Source organism: Lissotriton vulgaris, chromosome 1_1 (genome assembly GCF_964263255.1).
Source record: "Lissotriton vulgaris chromosome 1_1, aLisVul1.2, whole genome shotgun sequence".
In the NCBI taxonomy this organism is placed as follows: Eukaryota; Metazoa; Chordata; class Amphibia; order Caudata; family Salamandridae; genus Lissotriton; species Lissotriton vulgaris.
The window spans coordinates 745097819-745118757 of record NC_141685.1 but is presented as its reverse complement, the minus strand read 5'-3'; the positions used below and the strand labels follow the sequence as shown (position 1 = coordinate 745118757).

The 20939-nt window shown below is 44.5% G+C and overlaps 1 protein-coding gene across 2 annotated transcripts in view; it reads right to left on the bottom strand.

Moving 5' to 3' along the window:
- Nucleotides 1-20939, bottom strand: part of CACNA1E (calcium voltage-gated channel subunit alpha1 E) — a 1936751-nt gene that overhangs the window by 46516 nt on the left and 1869296 nt on the right. For both annotated transcript variants that reach the window (XM_086955515.1, XM_086955507.1), the window contains exons 45-47: nucleotides 6215-6343; nucleotides 4583-4763; nucleotides 857-1047 (exon numbers count right to left, since the gene is read on the bottom strand). In XM_086955515.1, the coding sequence (XP_086811641.1) occupies nucleotides 857-1047; nucleotides 4583-4763; nucleotides 6215-6343 (501 nt within the window). The remainder of the gene's footprint in view (nucleotides 1-856; nucleotides 1048-4582; nucleotides 4764-6214; nucleotides 6344-20939) is intronic.

Here is a 20939-nt window from a genome sequence, read left to right as displayed (position 1 = left end):
ATGTTGGGTAGGTTAGAAAAACCTTTTTTAGAAGACAAGCCTATCAGACTTACATGGTTTGGGAAATGGCAAAGATAGAGACAACTTGGATTTGTGGGATAGATAAGCAAACTAAAATTACATTCCATTGTTAGATTATAAGCTAAACCAGACCTTGAATTGATGATATACATCCTACATTGAAAGACATTGCAATGTGAGAGGCACAGCATTCTCTAGGAGCCCACTCACAACCATTAAAAAATTGTAGATAGTTCAAAATTGTGCTGCACGTTTGCTTTTGAACACTCCCAAATGCCTTTCAGTCAAGCCTGCACTTGCATCACTCCATTGGCTGCCCATCCAAGAAAGAGTCCAGTTTAAGGCTTTATGTATCATGCATAAAGCACTCTCGGGCAAAGGCCCTCCCACTATCAGAGATATTATTCAACCTTTTCGCCCCAGGAGATCTTTAAGGTCAGATAACAAACAACTGGTGGTAGTCCAAAAAATAAGAAGAACTCAAAAGCGGAGGACGTCGCTTCTCATTTAATGCTACAAAATTGTGGAACAGTCTACCTATTGATATCCGCCCGGAACCTAACCACTTGACCTTCCGAAAGCAACTTAAAACGTATCTGTTTCCTTAAGACTGCCCGTAGTTGAAACTGCATCTCTACTAGCGCTGGGATGCTCCCGGGTAGCCATGCGCTCTAGAAATGCCTTTTCATTCATTCATTCATTCATTCATTCATTCATTCATTCATTCATTCACAGCATTGGTAAGGCAAATTAGTTATTGCCGAGATGGTAAAATTAATTCAAGAAATGTCTGACCCTTTCTCACCTGTTCCATTTGCAAACAAATTGTTCTTACCTGCATATAAGGTGTGTGTGACCTGCCTTCACTTGGTGACCTTGACTGACGCCGCTCCCGCATCTCACAGCTCGGTTGAGGACTTCTCTCTTCAGAGTTGCAACGTGAGACATCTGGGGACAGTAAATGTTTGCGTTCCTTTGATCTTCCACGCTCTCTGCCTCCGGAACGATGTGTGTCAGATCGGTGGCCTAAAGTGAAAAGACAATGTAAAAGGTCAAAGTGGTTATAAGGAAACCATATGCAAATGTTAAGGGCCAAGCTGCACATACAACATCTAAGAAATGCTATCCACCTCCACCAGAGTTCCTTCTGCTCCAATATATTAGGTGTCAGTACCCATGATGTCATCCCTACAACTGCTCCTGTCAAACATAGTGATGCACCTGTTTAAGTCTCTTAATCGACTGTGCCCAACAGATGGCCGTACTCACCTCTCAGGCCAGAGTTACTCTTTTCCGGGACTAAGGCTACACTGCCTTAATTCCTGTCTCCCCAGTGTTCCCTCTTTCCCGTACTATTAGAGAACTGTCTCAGTCTCTCTCAAGTTGATTGCCTTGTGTTATTGCATTATGCATCCGCCTCTAGGGTTGTCTTGAAGCAAGTGAATGTGGTATTGTTAAATTTCCACTTAACAGTCACATTATGTTTCACAATAGGAGGGTTTGTCTCAATAAACTGAGATTCCTTTTGTTGTTCTGTCTGAGGTTTGGCCATCATCTTGGGTATGTCCACAAGTTTATATGACCCACAAGGGAAAGAATTGAAGTCTTTCACAACTGTAACTCCTCTGGGAGTGTTGCTACACTTCTGACAATCTATGAGCCCACATTGCTGGGAGGAAGCTGCCTATGTCTCTCTCATCCTGGAAGTCCCACCCACTCTCAGGGGGGCAAAGAGGGGTGCTTGCCCCCCCACCCGAGCACCCTCCTTGCCCCCCCTGCGGACACCCATGCTTTTACGGACGCCTTTCGTCCGTAATTCTGGGCCCTGCAGGGAGCAGAGCTGTTTCCTGCCAGAGGCCTCAACTCCCTGATGGGGCCCCTTGCATGCCTCCTCGCAGCCCCTCCCGCCCATTGTCTCTCTGTCTGTGGCTGATTAGCACATACAGAATGACAATGGCCACTTTGCGCTGCTCAAGCATACATCCCACCCTGAACCAATGAGGCAGCTCAGTGGGTTGGGTATGCGCTGCCGAGACCAGCGGACACAGAGCAGTGTTGTGTGTGCCATGATCAGGTTTTTCTCCCTAAGGCCATGTAACGGAACAGGCTCTTCCTCGAGTGCCACTTGACATCACCACTTCCAGAGGTGGTGCAGAAATACACCCACCCCTTTCAAACTCGTGCTCAATGGCATTCTGGTTCGTGCAGTCCTTTCCTTAACCAGCCATAGGTGAAAGTGCAGGCTGCATCCTAAGGGGAAGTGGCAAACTAGGTCTGGACACCAAGACCTCCTTTTAACACTGTGTAGCCTGAGAGCAAGGGGTCTTCTGAATGAAGTTATGGGTGGGGGGCGATGCATTATACTCCCAAGTCAAAAATTGAGGTTGCAGCATAGCCTAATTTCAGATCCCACTAAAACAGACACAGTCTCGTGTCAATAACATACCTATCTGCCAGTATGCACCCTATCATGTCTGGCAGGACGTCCCGACCCTGTGTTTCACTGCCTTATATCCCTCGGTACCCCACTCCCCGCGCTCACTGCCTAAAATCCCTCTGTACCCCACACCTTGTGCTCACTTCCTTATATCCATCTGTACCCACACCTCGCGCTCACTGCCACAACATATCCCTCTGTACCCCACACCACGCGCTCACTGCCACAACATATCCCTCTGTACCCCACACCTCTCGCTCACTGCCTTATATCCCTCTGTACCCCACACCTTGCGCTCACTGCCTTATATCCCTTTGTACCCCACATCTTGCGCTCACTGCCTTATATCCCTCTGTACCCCACACCTTGCACTCACTGCCACAAAATATCCCTCTGTACCCCACACCTCGCGCTCACTGCCACAAAATATCCCTCTGTACCCCACACCTCTCGCTCACTGCCTTATACCTCTCTGTACCCCACACCTTGCATTCACTGCCTTATATCCCTCTGTACCACAAACCTCATGCTCACTCCCACAACATATCCCTCTGTGCCCCACACCTCACCCTCACTGCCACGAAATATCCCTCTGTACCCCACACCTCTCGCTCACTGCCTTATATCCCTCTGTACCCCACACCTCTCGTTCACTGCCTTATATCCCTCTGTACCCCACACCTCGTGCTCACTCCCAAAACATATAAACCCCACACCTCGGGCTCACTGACACATATCCCTCTGTATCACACTCCTCACACTCACTGCCTGATCGCTCACTTTACCCTGCCATTCATCTTCTATGTGTTCTCCCCCCTTCCACTTGTTCTACCTCTGTTCACCCCCTTACTTCTTTTAGTACCTTACTCCTTTCTCAATGCCTCTACTTCATTTCCTCTTCAGTAACATCTCTCTGACACATCTCTGCATTTCCTTTATGTCAACGCACCCCTCTGCCTCAGTCTTTATTATTCCCTCTTCCTCAGCTGTCTCTACCTGTCTCTGACACACCTCATCCTCTCTCTACCTGGACCTCTCACGTTCTACCACTGCGTTATTCTCCCCTCTCCATCTTTGATTTACCTGTGACTGCTCCTGAATCTTTTTCTTCCACACCTCACTTCTTTGTCTACCCTTCACCCCTCGCTACCCTTCTGTTTGCCTCACTACGGTCTTTACCCGACTCACCTTTCAGTGCCTCTTCCCGTTTCACCTTCCTTCCTCACAGCGCTCTCCTAGCATGCATCTGTTTCTCCCCTCACCACCATGCCTGCCTCTACCCCTCCTTACCTTTCTAACCAGCCTAACCTTCTACCTTCCTGTTATTCCTGGTAGTGAACCTTTCATTTCACGCCTCCAGTTGTATTACCTATGCATTCAAATTGAGTAGGTCATTGCTGTGCTCCCAACCCGACATCGAGACCCAGTCCCCTAGCCTCTCAACATGCCCAGATATAACAACAAGCATTGGCATAGCCAATAGGTGTCACCTTTGGGACCTGCTGCATAACTAAATACTTATAAGATCCCAAAGGCGAGACCTATTGGCTATGCCAATGCTTGTTTTTCTCAGCTTGGCCTGAGCATTACCCGATCCTGATTGTCTGCCATTTTAGCTCCACCCCTATTGATTAACATTAGCCACGTTCCTTCATTTGCCAAGTTAGCCCCCCCCGGAAAAATGTCTGCGGACGCCCATGCATCAAGGCAAGGCAGGCAATCTCACCCTTTCCACCACTGGAATGCATTTTGCATTCTAGTGGAGAAGATTTCTACCTTTTGAGGCCTTCTAAATTATTTCTGCCCCATACCAAAAGGGTTGCCTGTGCCTTTATACAATGCAACTCCCTATGTGTTACCTTTGAAGGGTCTAATGTCATCCCTCTATTAGCTAACCTCCCGCTGCTGCACAACTGGTTGCCTTCAGTCATTGCATCCAAAGAGATCACTGCTCCACATTAAAAGGAAGTGTATAGTATCCATAACTTATAAATAGTGGTATGTCAATCACTGTTATTTCTTTGACTAAAAAGTAGGTGAAGAGGAAACATGCCTCTCTTCAAAAGACCAGCTCTTTCATCTTCCTGTGAAATAAGCCGTGTAGATAAATGAAGACTACCTCACCTGAATCAGCATTCAGACGGTGCCCAGACATGCGCAATGAGGCGTGGTAACTGCGCCTGCGAGATTTGTAAGAGTGGTCATTGCAGCGTTCCATCGACAGCTCATCCAACCAGGAAGTATGAGGGCGTTTGCCACCTGTGGTGGAAAATGACCGTCGCATAGCACTGGCCTCAGTCAGAACCTACAACCCACCCCCCAAAAATAAACAAGATTAAAACAGATCACTGAATGACACATCCTAACGCTCTATAGAGGCTTCTAGAACCACCCAATGCTTACTTGACTTGGGAAAGCCTCTTGTACAACCCCCTTCAAGTCAAACCCCTTAAAAGCATGAATGATAATTTGAGCCTGACACTGTCCTAACAAGGACTCTAGAACCACCCACCGATTACTAGATTAAGAAAGCACCTTCTCCAGCACCCTTCAAATTGATAACAACCCATGTGATTGTGGTAGGCTGGGGAAACATCTAGACCCTTTCCCATCCCTAAGATGTGTGGTATTTTTAAAGCTGTTCATATAATGTTGGTATCATGTTGGTCTCACACAGCACTAACAGCTCCTACAAGGGTAAACTTGTGGTTAGTGGAGGTCAAATGATGCAGGTCCCCAGAAAACCTGGAACCTCCCTCTTCCCCCACCACTTGACAAGCAACAGAGGGATTTCTCTGAGCAATTCTGTTCTCTGCAGAAACATAGAGGCCCACTCCCCCTTCCCATATAAAATTCAGGCAGGATTAGTATAAATCTTCCAACAATCCTGGACTTTGCAAGCAGTGGGTACATTCTCATTAGCCATACTACATAATTTGTAAAGTGGGGGCAGCAGATACCCTTTTACCTATTGGTCGAGCATAAATGTTTGTTCATATTCTCTTTACAACCCCTAGTCTGCAAGAAACCAATCTACTCTCTTGTGCCATGCTGCCAAGATGCATATTTCCAGTCTTTGCCATGCAGCAAGGAGTTGGTGAATGAATTTGCCAGCACTGGTTAGAAGGAAGGGAAGGCGGAAGAGAAACAGTACCATGCTATTGCCTATGATGTGGGGAGCTGGTAAAAGCAGGTATAATTCTTTAGGCAAAAAAATAAAAACTGCCCTCTCCCGATAAAAATAAACGCACAAACATATGTCAACAGAAGCCAGACGGATGAGGAGATGGAATGTGAAGCCATGGGTAAACATTTATAAAACAAATTAACTATGCTGTGGTGAACTAGAGGTGTGCTGGGTAGGAGGAAGTGGCAATGTGGGAAACTGAGGTATTGCCCATGCAAATGGTGGCTTCAGAAGGTCAGTCAATCCATGACAATCAGAAGCAAAGCACCAAGTCGCAGACCTGGAAGAGTGGTCAATAATTCTGCAAGTAGACCATGACAGGAGGAGATTTGTCCTCATCTCATGGTGACTCCAGTGTCCGCTAAGGGAGAAAGGAAATATGGAGGAAGGGAAGGAAGCGAGGCGGAAGCCAATGGGAGAAAACTTGGTTAGCAAAGCACAGGTACGCATCTCTGTGCCGAGCCAGAGCAGAATGACCACTGAATGATCAGCCGCCAGGCCACTCCTACCAGATTTCAAACTACTACTACCCTAAATTCCCCATGCGCCATTTTACTTTGTGTTTTTACCTGGGGGTCCACGGCCAGGCGTGGCATGGAGGAGGCCCTCAGAGATGCGGTGCGCTCCTGCGTGTCCACAGGGAGATAGTTTCCACAGTTAGAGGGCTGTGTTCTGTGAAACTCTCTAACCTCTGGCTCCTGGAAACAAACACACAGCCAAGGTGGTGGGATGATGCTTCGTTCGATGCCCTCGTTTCTTTTCACTGTCAATGGAACCCACATCTGCTGAACAGGGATTCTGGCATAGACTCATGGCCAATGAAACAGGTTTTATAGTGTTTCCCAGCTAACAAGGCATGTGATGTAAGACAAAAAAAACCTGTCAGGCAGGAACCGAGCCCACTTTGTGGGCAGTTACCCCTGGAAGATGCCAATCTACTCTAATTTACATATGCTTGTTTACTTGTTTTCGTTAGAAAATAATTGGAGTGCATTCCAAGTGTGTCTTAGAATATTCCTTTCTTTGTTATATGTGCCAGTGGTTGCTGTAGGTATTTATGAGTTCTACTTCCAGGAGAGCATTCAAAGTCCACCTGGCAGGGAAATTAGGGAGAGCACTCTCAGATAGGGACCCCAGACCTTATATGTTTGTTTTATTTCAGTGCATTGTAGGCCTCAGTGTGCAGTTGTGGAGTACCTCCAGTCCAGAAATTGCATTCAAGAGGGGTTTAAAAAACTCTGAATTTATATTGAAGGCAAAAATTCATAAATTTAGATCATTAAGAAAAGCGACTGTCACACGACGTGACAAAAAGGTAGGAAAGATACATGAAATTCCGTTCAAGTGTAAATGGAAATCATCCTCCCGTAGTCAAGACAACGGCAACATGAGAAGCCAGGATCTGACCCATCAACCCGCACCATCACCATGACAGCCACTTTTAAGGATGGCATGGAAGCCTCTAGGTCCTTGTATTTGCTGTCAACATATGTGTCTGTGACTTATGGGGCTGAGTGCAGAGAAGTGCTGCATGTGTGACAATGAATGCACAAATCTGTCAGCAAATTTTCAAGACACACACAGAGACAATTTTGACTGGTATGTATAGTGGATTTTCACACTGCAGTGGAACAGTTAGTACACAATGGGACACAGACTGCAGTATTTCTGTCTGAAGTGGTGAATGAAGGCCATGCCTTCAGTGAGCATGGGTGGGTGGCACAGGCTCAAGTGTGGGTACAAGTGCTTATGAAACAGGCTAACACTACAACCTCAGTGATGGACATCACTATGGACAAGGAAAATGAACAAAGGCCCACAAATCCACAGCAGTGAATCAGGACACCTCATACAGGAAGACACCTGTTAAAAAAGGAGACTTCGCTGACTGGGACTGAATAAATTGAGACTTAAAGCACCCTGGGGAAATGCGAACAAACCTCTCTATGCTGTTGTATACCATAGTACTAAAAAAATCTATTGAGATTTCTGAACTGTACAAAACATGGGAAAAAGTACATTATAAGGATATTGCAAGTCACCGAGGTGTTCCATGACCATATAGTGGAATGGGGCTGAATGCTGATTTTCTTTATTGAGGCCTGCAGTAGCCTTAAAATACCCAGCAGACGGTATTTTGTTTGCCCTTTATAATACATGGTCACAAAATCACCCTTCCCGCAAACACTTAAATCCTTGGTTTCTTGCTCTTTCATTTGAAAAGGATAGTATAGTTGAAGACATGATGAAAATAATCGGAATTTAATAAAAATATCAAATATATCAAACCGCAGTTAACAATTGTATTGCAAACAGTTACAAGAATAAGTTTAATGTGTAAGACTGAAAAAGTACTGAGATTTAGAATAAGTAGCAAAAGGCACGAATATTATATTTCCCTGTAATAACCTTTAGTTTGCAAGAAAAAGTTAGTTTTAGAAAAACAGATGATAAGAATGAAACGCGAGTTTTTGTTTCCTTGCTGTTTAAACTGCAGCTGCTATTATGATCTGTGGTCTGTCTCTCATCTTTGCTGCTGCCTCTGGCATCAGACGTTATGACATCAAAACTAAATTGCAATAAGTAATTAAAGTTGAGCAGCTGTGTCATTCCTTATTTCAGGTGACTAGAGACGTCACAAGCCGCTTGTAATAACTAAATGAGAAACGAACATTTATACAGGGAATGCAGGCCTCTATGTATTAATATATTCCTTACTTTGATGGCGTTTGCAACAGGCAGGTTCTCTAAAATGACCCAAACTTTGGTCAGGACGTTTTTGTAGCACCCCTGGCAGATACCCCAGGGGTGGTTACTCTTGTGCGGAATCAAAAGGACCTAACATTGTATCATAGAACATTTTAGGGCTCTCGGCTAAATTATCTGATCCCATCTGGGAGGAGTTTATAACACCCTTTCAGAGTATTTGCTTAGAGGCAACATGGGAAATGAACAACAGGTTTTTCCTTGAAGGTTATAAGACATATATTTTCTGCCTGTGCTGCCCGTAGACTGGGGCAGAGCCAGAGGGGGTATGATTATATTTCTGGACAAAAACATGATGGTAATGCAGAGGCCGAAGTTATTTCTCCCGGTAGTCCCCCTTTTACTTCTGTTCAATTTTTGCAATGACAGAGGACGTCAAGAAGAGGTATCTAGCCTTCACAGCCCATGAGTAACCCTGAATACCCTGTGGGAGCAGGTTGGTGGGCCTGGTCAGAGGTGGATTGTGTTAGTGAGGAACATTAACTGCCATCTCTGTGTTAGCCCAATATTGCCAGATAATAATAGAGCAATATGCACGGTAACAGAGGGGATTCATTTTGATCTATCCAAGGAAGGACAGGAGGTGGGGGAGATTTTAGCATCCCATTATCTGTATTTGCCTTGGAAAAGTTGATTCGCTCTCCCAATCCCAGTGTTGCCCCTACTTACAAGGGGAGTGGTTTCTTTTTGATCAGATTTTATATTTATTTGGGCTTCCTTATTTTTGAATATTGGTAATTATGCTTTTGTTTATACCCCCTTGTCCCGGAACTGGAAGGTCATAGGGACATTATGCCCCCGGGAGCGGGACTAGTAGAGGTCTTGTTCCTGTGGATCAAGGCAGGCGCATAAATTGGTCGCGGGTTGACCCAGTAATTTTTAAAGGACCCCTCTTCTCCCAGGTGATGCAAAAGACAGCAATCTGTTAAGATGCTATCGCCCCTGACATGGATATTCTGCAAGCCTTTGTAGGTATTGCAGATAAGGCAAAGAATCTGTTCACTTCCCCCTCAACTCAAGCAAGTAAGCATGATCAGCAGTGGTTTGACAAGGGGTGCTCTAAATGTAAGCAGAGTTTGAAGTCCACTTTAAAATAGTCCCCAGATACAGGAGCCAGGTGGTTGTGAATAGGCAAACCTATAGGCAAGCAGTACGCAAACACAAGGATACTCTCCAGGACCCAGCCTGGGATGAGTTAACCCAAGCAAGTGAATCTAGAGATCCCTCTCTTTTCTGGAAGTAGTGAAGAAACCCCTTTTCGCAGCTGGGACACTACCAGCTATTGTACCCCATATCAGAGAAACAGTGGGTAGACCACTTTGCAGGGGTCTACAATTTTGGCAAGGCAACTAAGGTATAGAGGGCAACTAAGGTATAGGGTGATAGTAAGAGAAATGGGTTATGCCCCCATGGTCATTAACCTGGAAGAAGTAACACTAGGTGTCAACAATTTAGCCAGAAATAAAGCTCCTGGCCCCAATGGAATACCCCCAGACCTGTTGTGCCTGGACGTGGAGAATGTTAGCCTTAGGAATGTGAGAGTTGATTCATTATTCTATTTCTGTCAATTGAGCTCTGGCAGTTGATGTTGAGGTGAATAAATCCAATGAGCCTGTTACCTTTATTTGTTCCTGAGTCTTCTTCTTTGTTGAGGACACCACATTGGGTCCCACTACTGACTGAGGTACTGAAAGTCGCTGCACATCTTGGGGTGCCGCGGTCCTGTGGTTTTGCGGTGATAGTACCAGTGTTTAAGTAGAGGGACAAGGACAATCCCCAATGCTATCACCCTGATAGACGCAGTAGTTAAGGTCATTGGGAGGGTTGTAGTTAACAGATTGATGAAATGGTCTGATGCCAAGGGTATTATGACAGATGTCCAGTATGGTTTCACGCCTGGCCACTCTACATCCGGTCAATGCCTGAATCTGCATTTAATTATTAATATTGACACTGCTGCCCGGCCGAAGAGTTTACACCTGGCATTCATGGACCTCATGTCCGCATTCAACTGGGTAAATCGAGCAAAACTATGGTCCCTGTAGATCAAGCTAGGAGTGGAGCATAAAATAGTGACTCTCCTGGAAGACTTACATATGTATACCTCAGCCTCAGTGCGTTTCTCGCCTGATGCAGTAACCACCAGGTCTATCCCCACTAGGAGCGGGGTGTGGCAGGTGTGCATCCTTGCACCATTTTTGTTCACCATGTCTGTCAGCAGGCTTGAGGAGGCCCTCCTTGCAACTCAGTCTGACTGTCCTAAGGTAGGCCAAAGGAAGCTCCCGGTGTTGTTGTACGCCAACAGTGTGATCCTCATGGCCCACACGGCTGGCGTGTTGCAGATCCTCCTGCCTCTATGAATAGCCTCCAATTGGCCGTAAATGTCTCGAAATCCTATGTTATGGTTGTAGGACCACAGTCCACTAGTTCCAAAACGTTCGATGTGGCCCAGAAAAACATGGGTTAAGTATCAACCTTTTCTAACCTAGGGGTACGTTTTGATACTAAGAGCAACTGGAACTCCCTGCTGGAGAGGAACAGAGCAGAGCTGAATAAACCTATTGAGGCCCGAGCTTGCTTCACTCATAGGCTGGGTTCATGGTCTCTGCAAGTTTTCTTATAAAGTTATGTGACAAAGTATGTCTCACTAATCTACTATGGTATGAGGTATGAAGGCAATGTGAAAATGGGCTCAAACCAAATAGAGGAAAACAAGTTTCTCAGACGATTGGTACAGGTACCATAATGCACACCGGCTTGGTATGTCAAGGCTGAGTTTGGAGTAAGATTTCTTGCTGAGCTAGTTGCCCTCAGCCCACTACTTTGCTGGGTAAAAGTTTGGACCAGATAGGACCTCAAGCTAAACAGACTAATTCTCTCTGATTGTTTGGCTTTGGATGGTGCGTCTAGAATCCGATGGATTGCCTACATTATGTCGGCACTTACATGCCTTAGGGAGAGCGGATGCCCATCTCAATCCTTACTCCCTGAGATCACATGATCTACAGGGTATAAAGGCACTGTTCTTGGAGTGGGCATCGTTTACAGAGGAGTAGACATTTTGAAACCTCTAGTGAGGGGCCATATGCTTTTAAAGTCTGTTCAGGGAATGGAGCAGTATTTGATGCAAGTTACTAGTAGGCATGTCCGATTTCTTCTGGCCAGGTTCCGTTTCAATCAAATTAATCATTTACCGGCCTCACGTGTGGGCTGGGAGCACTCTGGTGAAAGGTTGCCCTGAGGCTAAGACAATAGGTCTCCACAGGACACGTTACACTGTGTTCTGTTTTGTCATTATTACAGTAGGCCCAGAAAGAGAATCCTGTTACCACTGATGAAGTCCCTGAAATTTAATCAAGGACGTCGGGTTCGTATGTACCCACATTGCTTCCCAATGAACATGTTTTGTTTACCATATCAAGCGTTTACAGGCAGGCCTGTCACCTAGACGCTCGAGGGCTGATATAGAGCTTTTTATTTTGTTTTTATTCTGCCTTTTATGAGGTTTTTAAGCTATTGTGATTTGTGTCTTATACTTGTTTGCTTTTGTAATGTATGCAGCACTTTTATGGTCGCTTTGTCTGACCGAATAAACATTTGTCTGATGATGACCCATGATAGCTCTAGAGTACAAATGTGAGTCTGACAGGTGTAAGAATGCGCCACATTCACACAGAGTTCTCACACGTTACTATTTCATAAACGAAAACAGTCGAATTGTCACAGTAGGTTTGGGTCACCTGAAACAACCCAATGTGGTTAGCGGATGTCCATAAATATTTGCTTGTTTCTGCTTCAGCATTTAATTCATTTTAGTCAGATAAGAGCCCAAGTAAACTTACACAAATCACACTTATGTCCTCATCAAGTACAAACACACCCACCTGCACACACACACACCTACACTTAAACACAGTCTGATAACATCCAGAGATGTAAAACTTGAGCACAGCCTAAGGTAACTGGGACCACCGAAACAATCCCTGAGTACGCCCAGATAGCAAGCATTTATGCAGAGCCACAAAAAAGCGTATGGACATGTTCTGCGTACACACCGAGATAGAAAAAGTATACACAACCTGAGTACTAAAAGTCTATGTTGATAGTACCCAGGGTTAGCACGCCTAGGGACATATGTATCAAAAAAGAGTTTTGGGATTCTCAAATTGCTATTTTTAGCGATTCGCAATTTGAGAATTGCAAAATGCAATGTATGTAGCATTTGAAAAAAAATTGCGAATCCTACATATTCCTTAAATGCGACTCGCAAATTGCGAATCGCAATTAAGGAATACCTTCCCATTTATTCATATGGGCCTAGAGGCCCATGGGAATGAATGGGAAGACATTCGCAATTTGTGATTACCAAATAGGTCATCGCAATTTGGAAATGCAATTTTAGGGGTGCCAAAAGGACACCCTGCTGCACCTCTGAAATATGCATGTGTGCACATGTTGCGCACATACATGCCCTAAGGGCATGTATGTACGCCAAATGGCACTTTGAGAAAAGCAAAAACAGTGTTTTTTTCGAGAAATTCGCAAATTACCACCAACTTGAAGTTGGTGATAATTTGCAATTCCTTGAGGCCAAATAGCTCTTTTCTGGTGCTTCCAAAATTGCATTTAGGGAATTGCAATTAGCATTTCCTTAATTGCATCAGCAAAATAGAGAATCGCAAATTTTGCGATTCTCTATTTTGCTATGGCCTTTTGGGATGACACATCCCAAAAGGCTTTTTACCATTCGCAAACGCGCTGATTCTGAGACTTGGCCCATTTGCAAACGGGAAAAAGGCTTGATACATATGGCCCTATATAGTTTACATAAACGAGGCTTTCATGCACTCATTGTAGTAGTTGTTGAACACAGCCTAAGTACACTCATAGAGAAGACAACCCCCACACAACTCTCGCCACTTTTATGTATACACATCAAAAGCACTTAGGGACACACCACTGACATACATACACATGCTGAGAATTCTAAGAGATGCACAAGGTTCTCTCAAATACACAGAATATTCACAAACATCTAGCCATGTAACTATTTTGCAGTCCCACACGTTATCTTTTTATTCAGTTTTTTTTTTATTGAGTCATTTTCTTTACACGAAAAATTAGTTGCGGAATCAGAAGTTAATTGCTGGATCAACTGTTGAAATTGCCTTCATGCAGGATTGCCTTGGTCATCTTTTCACTGGTTGTAGCAAGCTGTGGCATATTGCCTTCTTTTGGCCTCAAGAAAATAAACCAAATTAGAAACTAGTAGAAATGTGCAGTGCCGAACTGAAAAAAGGTGCAGCGGCCTTCTTTCTCTTGCTGGCCTTTTCTCTACTCCCACAATTAAATGATGGCTAATCCTTTCCAGCAGGCTCCTTTTCTGTCTGATCTAATTTTCCTGTCTTCTAAACATTTCAGATCCAGTAAAAAATCAGCGCCTAGAGACGCCAAACATAAGAGTGCTGTTTAAAGCAGTTTAGTATATATTACTTATTGTCGTATTTTCCCATTAGACTAAATACAACTTATCAGTAAGTATACTTGTATCTGACAAAAGGCCGGTCAGCCAACCAGGTTCTCATTTAACATTTGTTCCCATGAAAAAAACACATAGGAATATTAGTCTTATCTACAAACCGATGGTAATATGCAAACAATTAATTCCATTTCCTCTTTCTAAATGTGCTAATGCACGGTAGTTCTTCCATTTCCCTTAAAGTCCATTTTACAGTGACTCAAACTTTGTTCTGGTGTACTTAATCCTTCTATGATGACCTTTGTCACTGTATTATTACGAGTTCAGTATTTCTTTGAACCAGATGCCTTAATTCTCTGTTGTAATACCTTCATTTAAAGGTGATTTACACTAGTCCTTTTGGAAACTGGGGAAAAACGAGATAAAGGAAAGTATAATCAAATTCTATGAAGATTACAGTGGAATGTGACTAGTTTATATCACTCACCTACCGACTTGCTGCATTTCTAATCAATGAGGCAAATACTAAGGGCCTGATTCACAAACTGAAGTTTGTAGGGTGTAAAGTAATAATACAGTAGAACCATTTGTGTACTACAAAAACATGCTATGTACAAACCTATGATCAGATACCTCTGCCTGTCCTATTTTCCGGTCTGTAGATCTCCACCATTGTGGGGGAAATGTCTGTTCTTTGAGTAAATGTGGGAGGGATAAAGGGGAGTGGCTGGAAAATGGGCAATACTTACTACTAAATGGGCGGGGGGTTAAGGAAATCTAAGGGGAGGTTTTGGGAGGGACGTGCTAATTCAGACACACACCAACAAAAGAGTATGCACGTTACTTTTCACAAACTACACTTTTAAAGTTGCTACAGTCCTAAAGATATCAAACAGGCTCAAGTGTACTGCAGCCAACTCTTGGAACACATCAAGCACCACACATTGTCATTCACAGGTTCTACAATACAACATCATAGAAAACAATCAAGGCAGAGAAATAAAATAACACCCCGGAGAAACAAATGCAATTTTTTAAATCTATCTAGCTATCTATCTATCTATCTATCTATCTATCTATCTATCTATCTATCTATCTATCTATCTATCTATCTATCTATCTATTACAGAGTAGCGGTACACATATAGGAATTACTTAGAATTTTGGTTGTTAATAACTTTGCCTCCGTTTGACGAATCTCCACAACACTTTCCAGTTCTATAGCTTTTTCTACATTGGTGGAAGATGGAAAGTTTCAATGTGAAATATAGAGGGATGTAAAGATAAAAGGAGGGTCCCAAATCACGTTTTTAAAAAAATGCATTTTTGAATGACTTTTGCATCTCACATAGCTGGGTACTACAGATAAGTAGGGCAAGTCTTTTTTAAGTTATAAGACATTTTAACTTAGTGTTAGCTGTCGCTGCTGTAGTTTCGCGGAATTTCGCTCTATTTATCTAAACTAATGTCATACATAGTGATGACAAGTGATTATATCATTCGATGATGACTGTCTTTACAAACGTGGAAGGTACCCATGTTGTTTTTAGGTTAATCTTTGGGCTTGTTCTGTGCTACGCCCTTAGATATAGGTATGTATTCAGTTTGATATTGTTACCCTACCTATTACCACTTTATTATTAAAGTGGTAATAGGTAGGGAAAATTATTTACAAAAATGTACTCCTATCACTTCCAGTGTCCAGCACGCAGTATAGCTCTTTACAACACTCAATTGCACTCTACAACACGTAACGCAGCTCCCTCTACTCCCCTCAAACGTCTTCAATATACTCTGAGACATTACTTCACTGTGCTTAACTACTGCACTCTGTGCCACTCTACAGTATGCTACACTACAGAATGCTACACTACAGTATGCTACTCTGTGCCACTCAACTGTAGAACACTCTATCTCACTCCAGTCTACCATACTGTACTACAATGTATACTACTCCAGGCCACTCCACGGTACAACACAATAATCCACTCTGTGACACTCTACTCCACTCTACAACACTTTCTGATGCTATGCACACGCCATTGTACCACACGCCACTCCACTCTACAATACTTTACTCTAATGTATGCTATGCCACTCTACTCTACTCCACACCACATTACTCTAGAACATGCTACTCCACTCTTTGCTATGCCACTACATATCACCTGCATAGAGAGAAACAATGTACTTGTCCCACCCCAGTGGTATTACACAGTCTCTCCTGGACTCTCTTGTGAAGAGTGTCAGATTTACCTCCATGCCTCTGCAACTCAAACATTATTCTTGAGAAATCTGCTAGAGTTCCTTTTCAGAGAATATGCCACATTACAACGCATGCATTTAGAACGCATGCCATTACAACGCGGTCATTACAACAACCTTGTTGTTACATCGCAGACCATTACAATGCAAGTCATTACCTCAACTTACTGTAGGGGGGCCACTGGATGTTGGAATAGTATAATTTACTATTCTAACTCCAGTCTGTGCAACAGTAGGGAAGGTGTTGGATTTAAAACCCAACACCTTCCGCCCCCTACAGCAATTAATTGTAACGGCTTGCATTGTAATGGCATGTGATGTAACAACGCGGTCAATGTTATGACCGCGTTGTAATGGCATGTGATGTGTACACATCGTTGTAAACGATGTTTACCCTTTTTCACACAGCGTCGTGCAGCAGCCGTAAATGCTGAGCTGCACTGCATGAGAAGGAGAGAGGAGGAGAGCGCTAAATTTACTAAAATAAAGCAGTCACCTCCCCTCTCCCTAGCGTTGGTGCTGAAATCAGCTGCTGTGTGCCACTGATACAATTTTGCGCCAGAGTGCAAGGGTGCCTCTGTGAGTCTAGCATAGGTTTTTTACTGGAGGCAACCCCGCCCTAAACAGTTCGCTCAACAATAACTTTATTGAAAATGTTGCAGTGATATTATCAATAATGCCATAAAAGATGTCATGACTGATATGTGGTAGCAGTAAATTGCAAGAGCTTGAGTTATGGTTACCTTAGGGCATGCGTATAAGTATAACTATAACTGCTGAATTTCTATTGGTTTCTGTGTGTAAAATCTGAACCCAACATAACATCCCTGTAACCATTTTTTTTTTAGTGAATTTCTTAGGTTGTTTTTAATCCTATTTCCTAACTATGACGTCCCTCAAACCTATGGTTTTTTCAGTGAATTTCTACTGTCTCTTAAAGCTATTTTCTTGCTATAACTTTCCTGTAACCTTTGATTTTTCAGGGAATTTCTAGATTTTTTTAAACGCAAAGTAATATTTAATTACCATATGTCAGTTCAAACACCAACATGCACAGCCTTTGACTGTGCGCAGCAAAGTTTGGCTGCACCAACCCTCTGCATGCAGCCAACCTCATGCCGTGCACAGCCTTTCGCACAAAAGCTGTGCGCTGTGTGGGGTTGGCTGCATGTGGGGGGTTGAATGGAGGCCTTGCAGCCAACCCCTCGCATGCAGCTAACCCCACGGTGCGCACACCTTTTAGCAGTGCACTGCGGGCCTATGGCTGCAGGGCCTGCAGTCCATCTCCCACATACAGCCAACTACACACCACGCATGGCCTTTATCCGTTTGTGATGGGGGTTGGCTGCTGGGCTTGGCCTGTGTCCAGAACCTGTGGCCAACACCTCAAAGGCAGTCAACCTGGGAGGGGGGCATGCAGCCCCCATCCCGGACCGGTTCGGCCCAGGGGACCCCATTCCCCTGTGCCAGCCACATTTTGTTTTGGGGAGTGGGGTATGTGACTCCTCACCCTGGGTTTGTTTTGGCCCCAGGGACCCTATCACCCGGTGCCGAAGGCTGCATTTAAGGGGGAGGGGATCAAGCAGCCCCCCTCCCTGGGCCAATTGCAGCCCTAGGACGCCATCTCCCAGGAAAATGCTCATATTATAAATGGGGAGGGGGCACACAGCCCCCCTCGCTGGTCCAATTGTTGACTTCGGGGACCACATCTCCAGGGCTGGTCCATATTAGAAAGGGGGAGGGGGCACACAGCCCCCCTCCCCAGGCCAATTTGCATATCGGGTGCCTCATGGCTTCCCTCTGCCTTTTTTACTGCGACCAGGCCCCGGGGACGGAGCCCCTTCAGCTGAAATCAGCTGCAGAGAGACCATGCAGCCCCCCTTCACATTTTAATAAGCAACCGGGCCCTGAGGGATGGTGTCCCCGGGGCCAAAATTGGCCCTGGGAAGGGGGCTGTGTGGCCCCCCTTTGATTTTGACAGCCAGGCCCCAGGAGGTGGGATCCGCAGGCCAAAAGTGTCGCCCTCTCCCCATTATAACCAGGATCTGGCCCACCTGGAGAACTAGTGAAAGCAAGTGAAGGAAACCGCGTTTGTTTTTTAAAAATTATTCCTGCGGCAAACCCTCACATGCAGCCTACCTCACGCAGCGCACGTCCTTTGGCCGTGCCTAGTGGGCAGTTGGCCGCAGGGCCTGCAGTCAACTTCCCACATACAGTCAATCACACACAGTGCACGCCCTTTGTCAGGGTGTGATGGGGGGGCTGGCTGCAGGGCCTGGCCTATGGCCGTCCTGTTGCCAACCCCTAAAAGGCAGCCAACTTGAGAGATGGGCATGCAGCCCCCCAGGTCTAATTCAGCCAGTGGGACCTCATTCCCTGGGGCCGGCCACATTTTTTTAGGGGGGGTGCTGTGTGTGGCCCCTCTCCAGGGCCTTTTTTTGCCCCGGGGACCTATCACCCTGGCCAAGCTTGCATTTATGGGGAGGGGAGGCACACAAGCCTCCATCCCCGAGCAGACCCAGGACCCCATCTCCCAGGACCCGGTCATATTATAAATAGGAGGGGCACACAGCCCCCCCCCCCCCCCGGTCCGATGGCTTGCCCAGGGGACTGCATCTACGGGGCCTGGCCATATTATAAAGGGGGAGTTGGCACACAGCCCCCCTCATTGGGCCAATTTGGATATGGGGTCTGGTGAGGGGTGCCACGGGGACTCCTTCTGCCTTTTTTGCGGAGACCTGGCCATAGGATGTGGCCCCCAGGGCTCAAATCAGCATAGAAGGTAGACCGTGTAGCACCCCTTCATATTTTTAAAAGCAGCCAGGCCCTGATGGATGGTATCACCGGGCCCAAAATCGACCTGGGAAGGAGGCAATGTGGCCCCCCTTTGACTTTGACAGCTGGGCCACAGGAGGTGGGGTCCGCGGGCCAAAAGTTACCCAGGGAGAAAGGTTGTATTTCCGCATCCCTATCATAAAATAGTAGTATTCCCGCGGGAACTGGCCCACCCGGGAAACTATTGAAAACAAGCGTATAAATTGTTCCCGTACATCCTCTGTGGATTTATGGGACAAAAAAATAAAAAAAACAATTTTGGGCCCCACCGGGGTCCCTGTGAGACACCAGCACCAGCCTAAGGAGTACCCCCTCATGATTTCTTTCTCGGGGTTCAGGTCAAGTCACAAGTCAGCTGCCACCACTTCCTGGTCGTAGTGGTGGCAGCAAGTGAGATCTTGCCACTAGATATGGCTCACTGGGAGTGTAAAAGGAGGCATGCCTAAAATCAAACAATCAGAGTCAGCTGCCAAGTCCATGAAAAGGTCCATGATTAAGAGGCAGGAGCCTTGAAACGCGTCGGACGGAAATGAAATGCCAAGATGAATGCTGCTGCTCGTTTTCTCATTTAAATAAACCGCATGGTTATTTCTGAAATTGTGTGCGCTCTCATTGCTTTGGGCAAAACTCTGTTGGATATATATATATATATATATATATATATATATATATATATATATATATATATATATATATATATATATAGATATAGATATAGATATATATAGATATAGATATATATATATATATACACACACATGTACATATAAATATTATTTATTTTCACTGGAAAGCACAAAGGTTTAAGTAATGTCATAGTTAGGTCTTGCAACAAAAATTTAAAAAACAAAAAAACACGGACATCTGACAGTTATAGCTTACTGAGCTAACTATATTTTGTGACCTAGCTGTGCTCTTCTTATGACCGCGTATATTAAATCTCTCATGATATGTTAGGTGATATCATGGATGACATAACTGAGACATACAACTCATTCACTGAGATTTAAAATGGGTATTCTGTGTTCTACAATGAGGTGCCCATCTTGCATTTACTGAGCGGGGAATCCCACAGTATTTCTATGTAGCAAGTGTTCAATTGCTACATCTTGAATGTTCCCTTGTGGCTGCTTGGCATGACTACATAATCATTTGGATTTGTCCTGACCGGTTTTTTTCAAAAAAATATGTAGGAACGTCAATTCTTTTTTATCAGTCTTATTTTTCAGCGATCATTCTAGACAATTTGACCAGGTATCAGAATGTTGGATATTCCCATCACTGTGCTACAGCAAAAAAGTTTTTTTCTACAAGTTTAACGTCACCTACATGTGCACATTATAGTTTGATTTAATCAGGTTGAATGGACATCCAAGTCAGACACCTGTGTTTGTCCTAACATCAACTGTCAATCTCCTGATTCTCCACTATTTATAAATGCTGGGGTAGCAAAGTGTAATTGGTGAATAATGCATATTGGGCCACCCAGCTTTCCCCAAAGTATCTCACTGGTCATTAAGTAGGATATCAGTATTAGCTTTAGGAAAAGCTGTCATGTTATTGCCAATCAGACAAGAAATGATTCTTCATGAATATCCTACTTGATAGTCAGAGATTTTAGATTTTTCTCCTTTCAAAATGAATTGATAAAATGTGCACTAATTGTATAAAGATTCTCTGAGCAACAGCTACCAAAATGGCTGATTAATCATGTCAAGAGCAGTTTGCTTCTCTCTTTTGTGTGTCAAAAATAAAGTATAATTTGCGTCATGCACATGGAAGAGATTTCACTAGACTTACAGGACATCTAACTTTGCACAGCAAAGACTGGTGGTCACTACTCCACATCCACCAGAAAATGTACAGAAAATATCCAACTCAAGGGCCTGCTCTAACTTTTAGTGCCTAAGAATCTTTCTAACTTCCAGTCTAGGTTTTATCCTAATAGG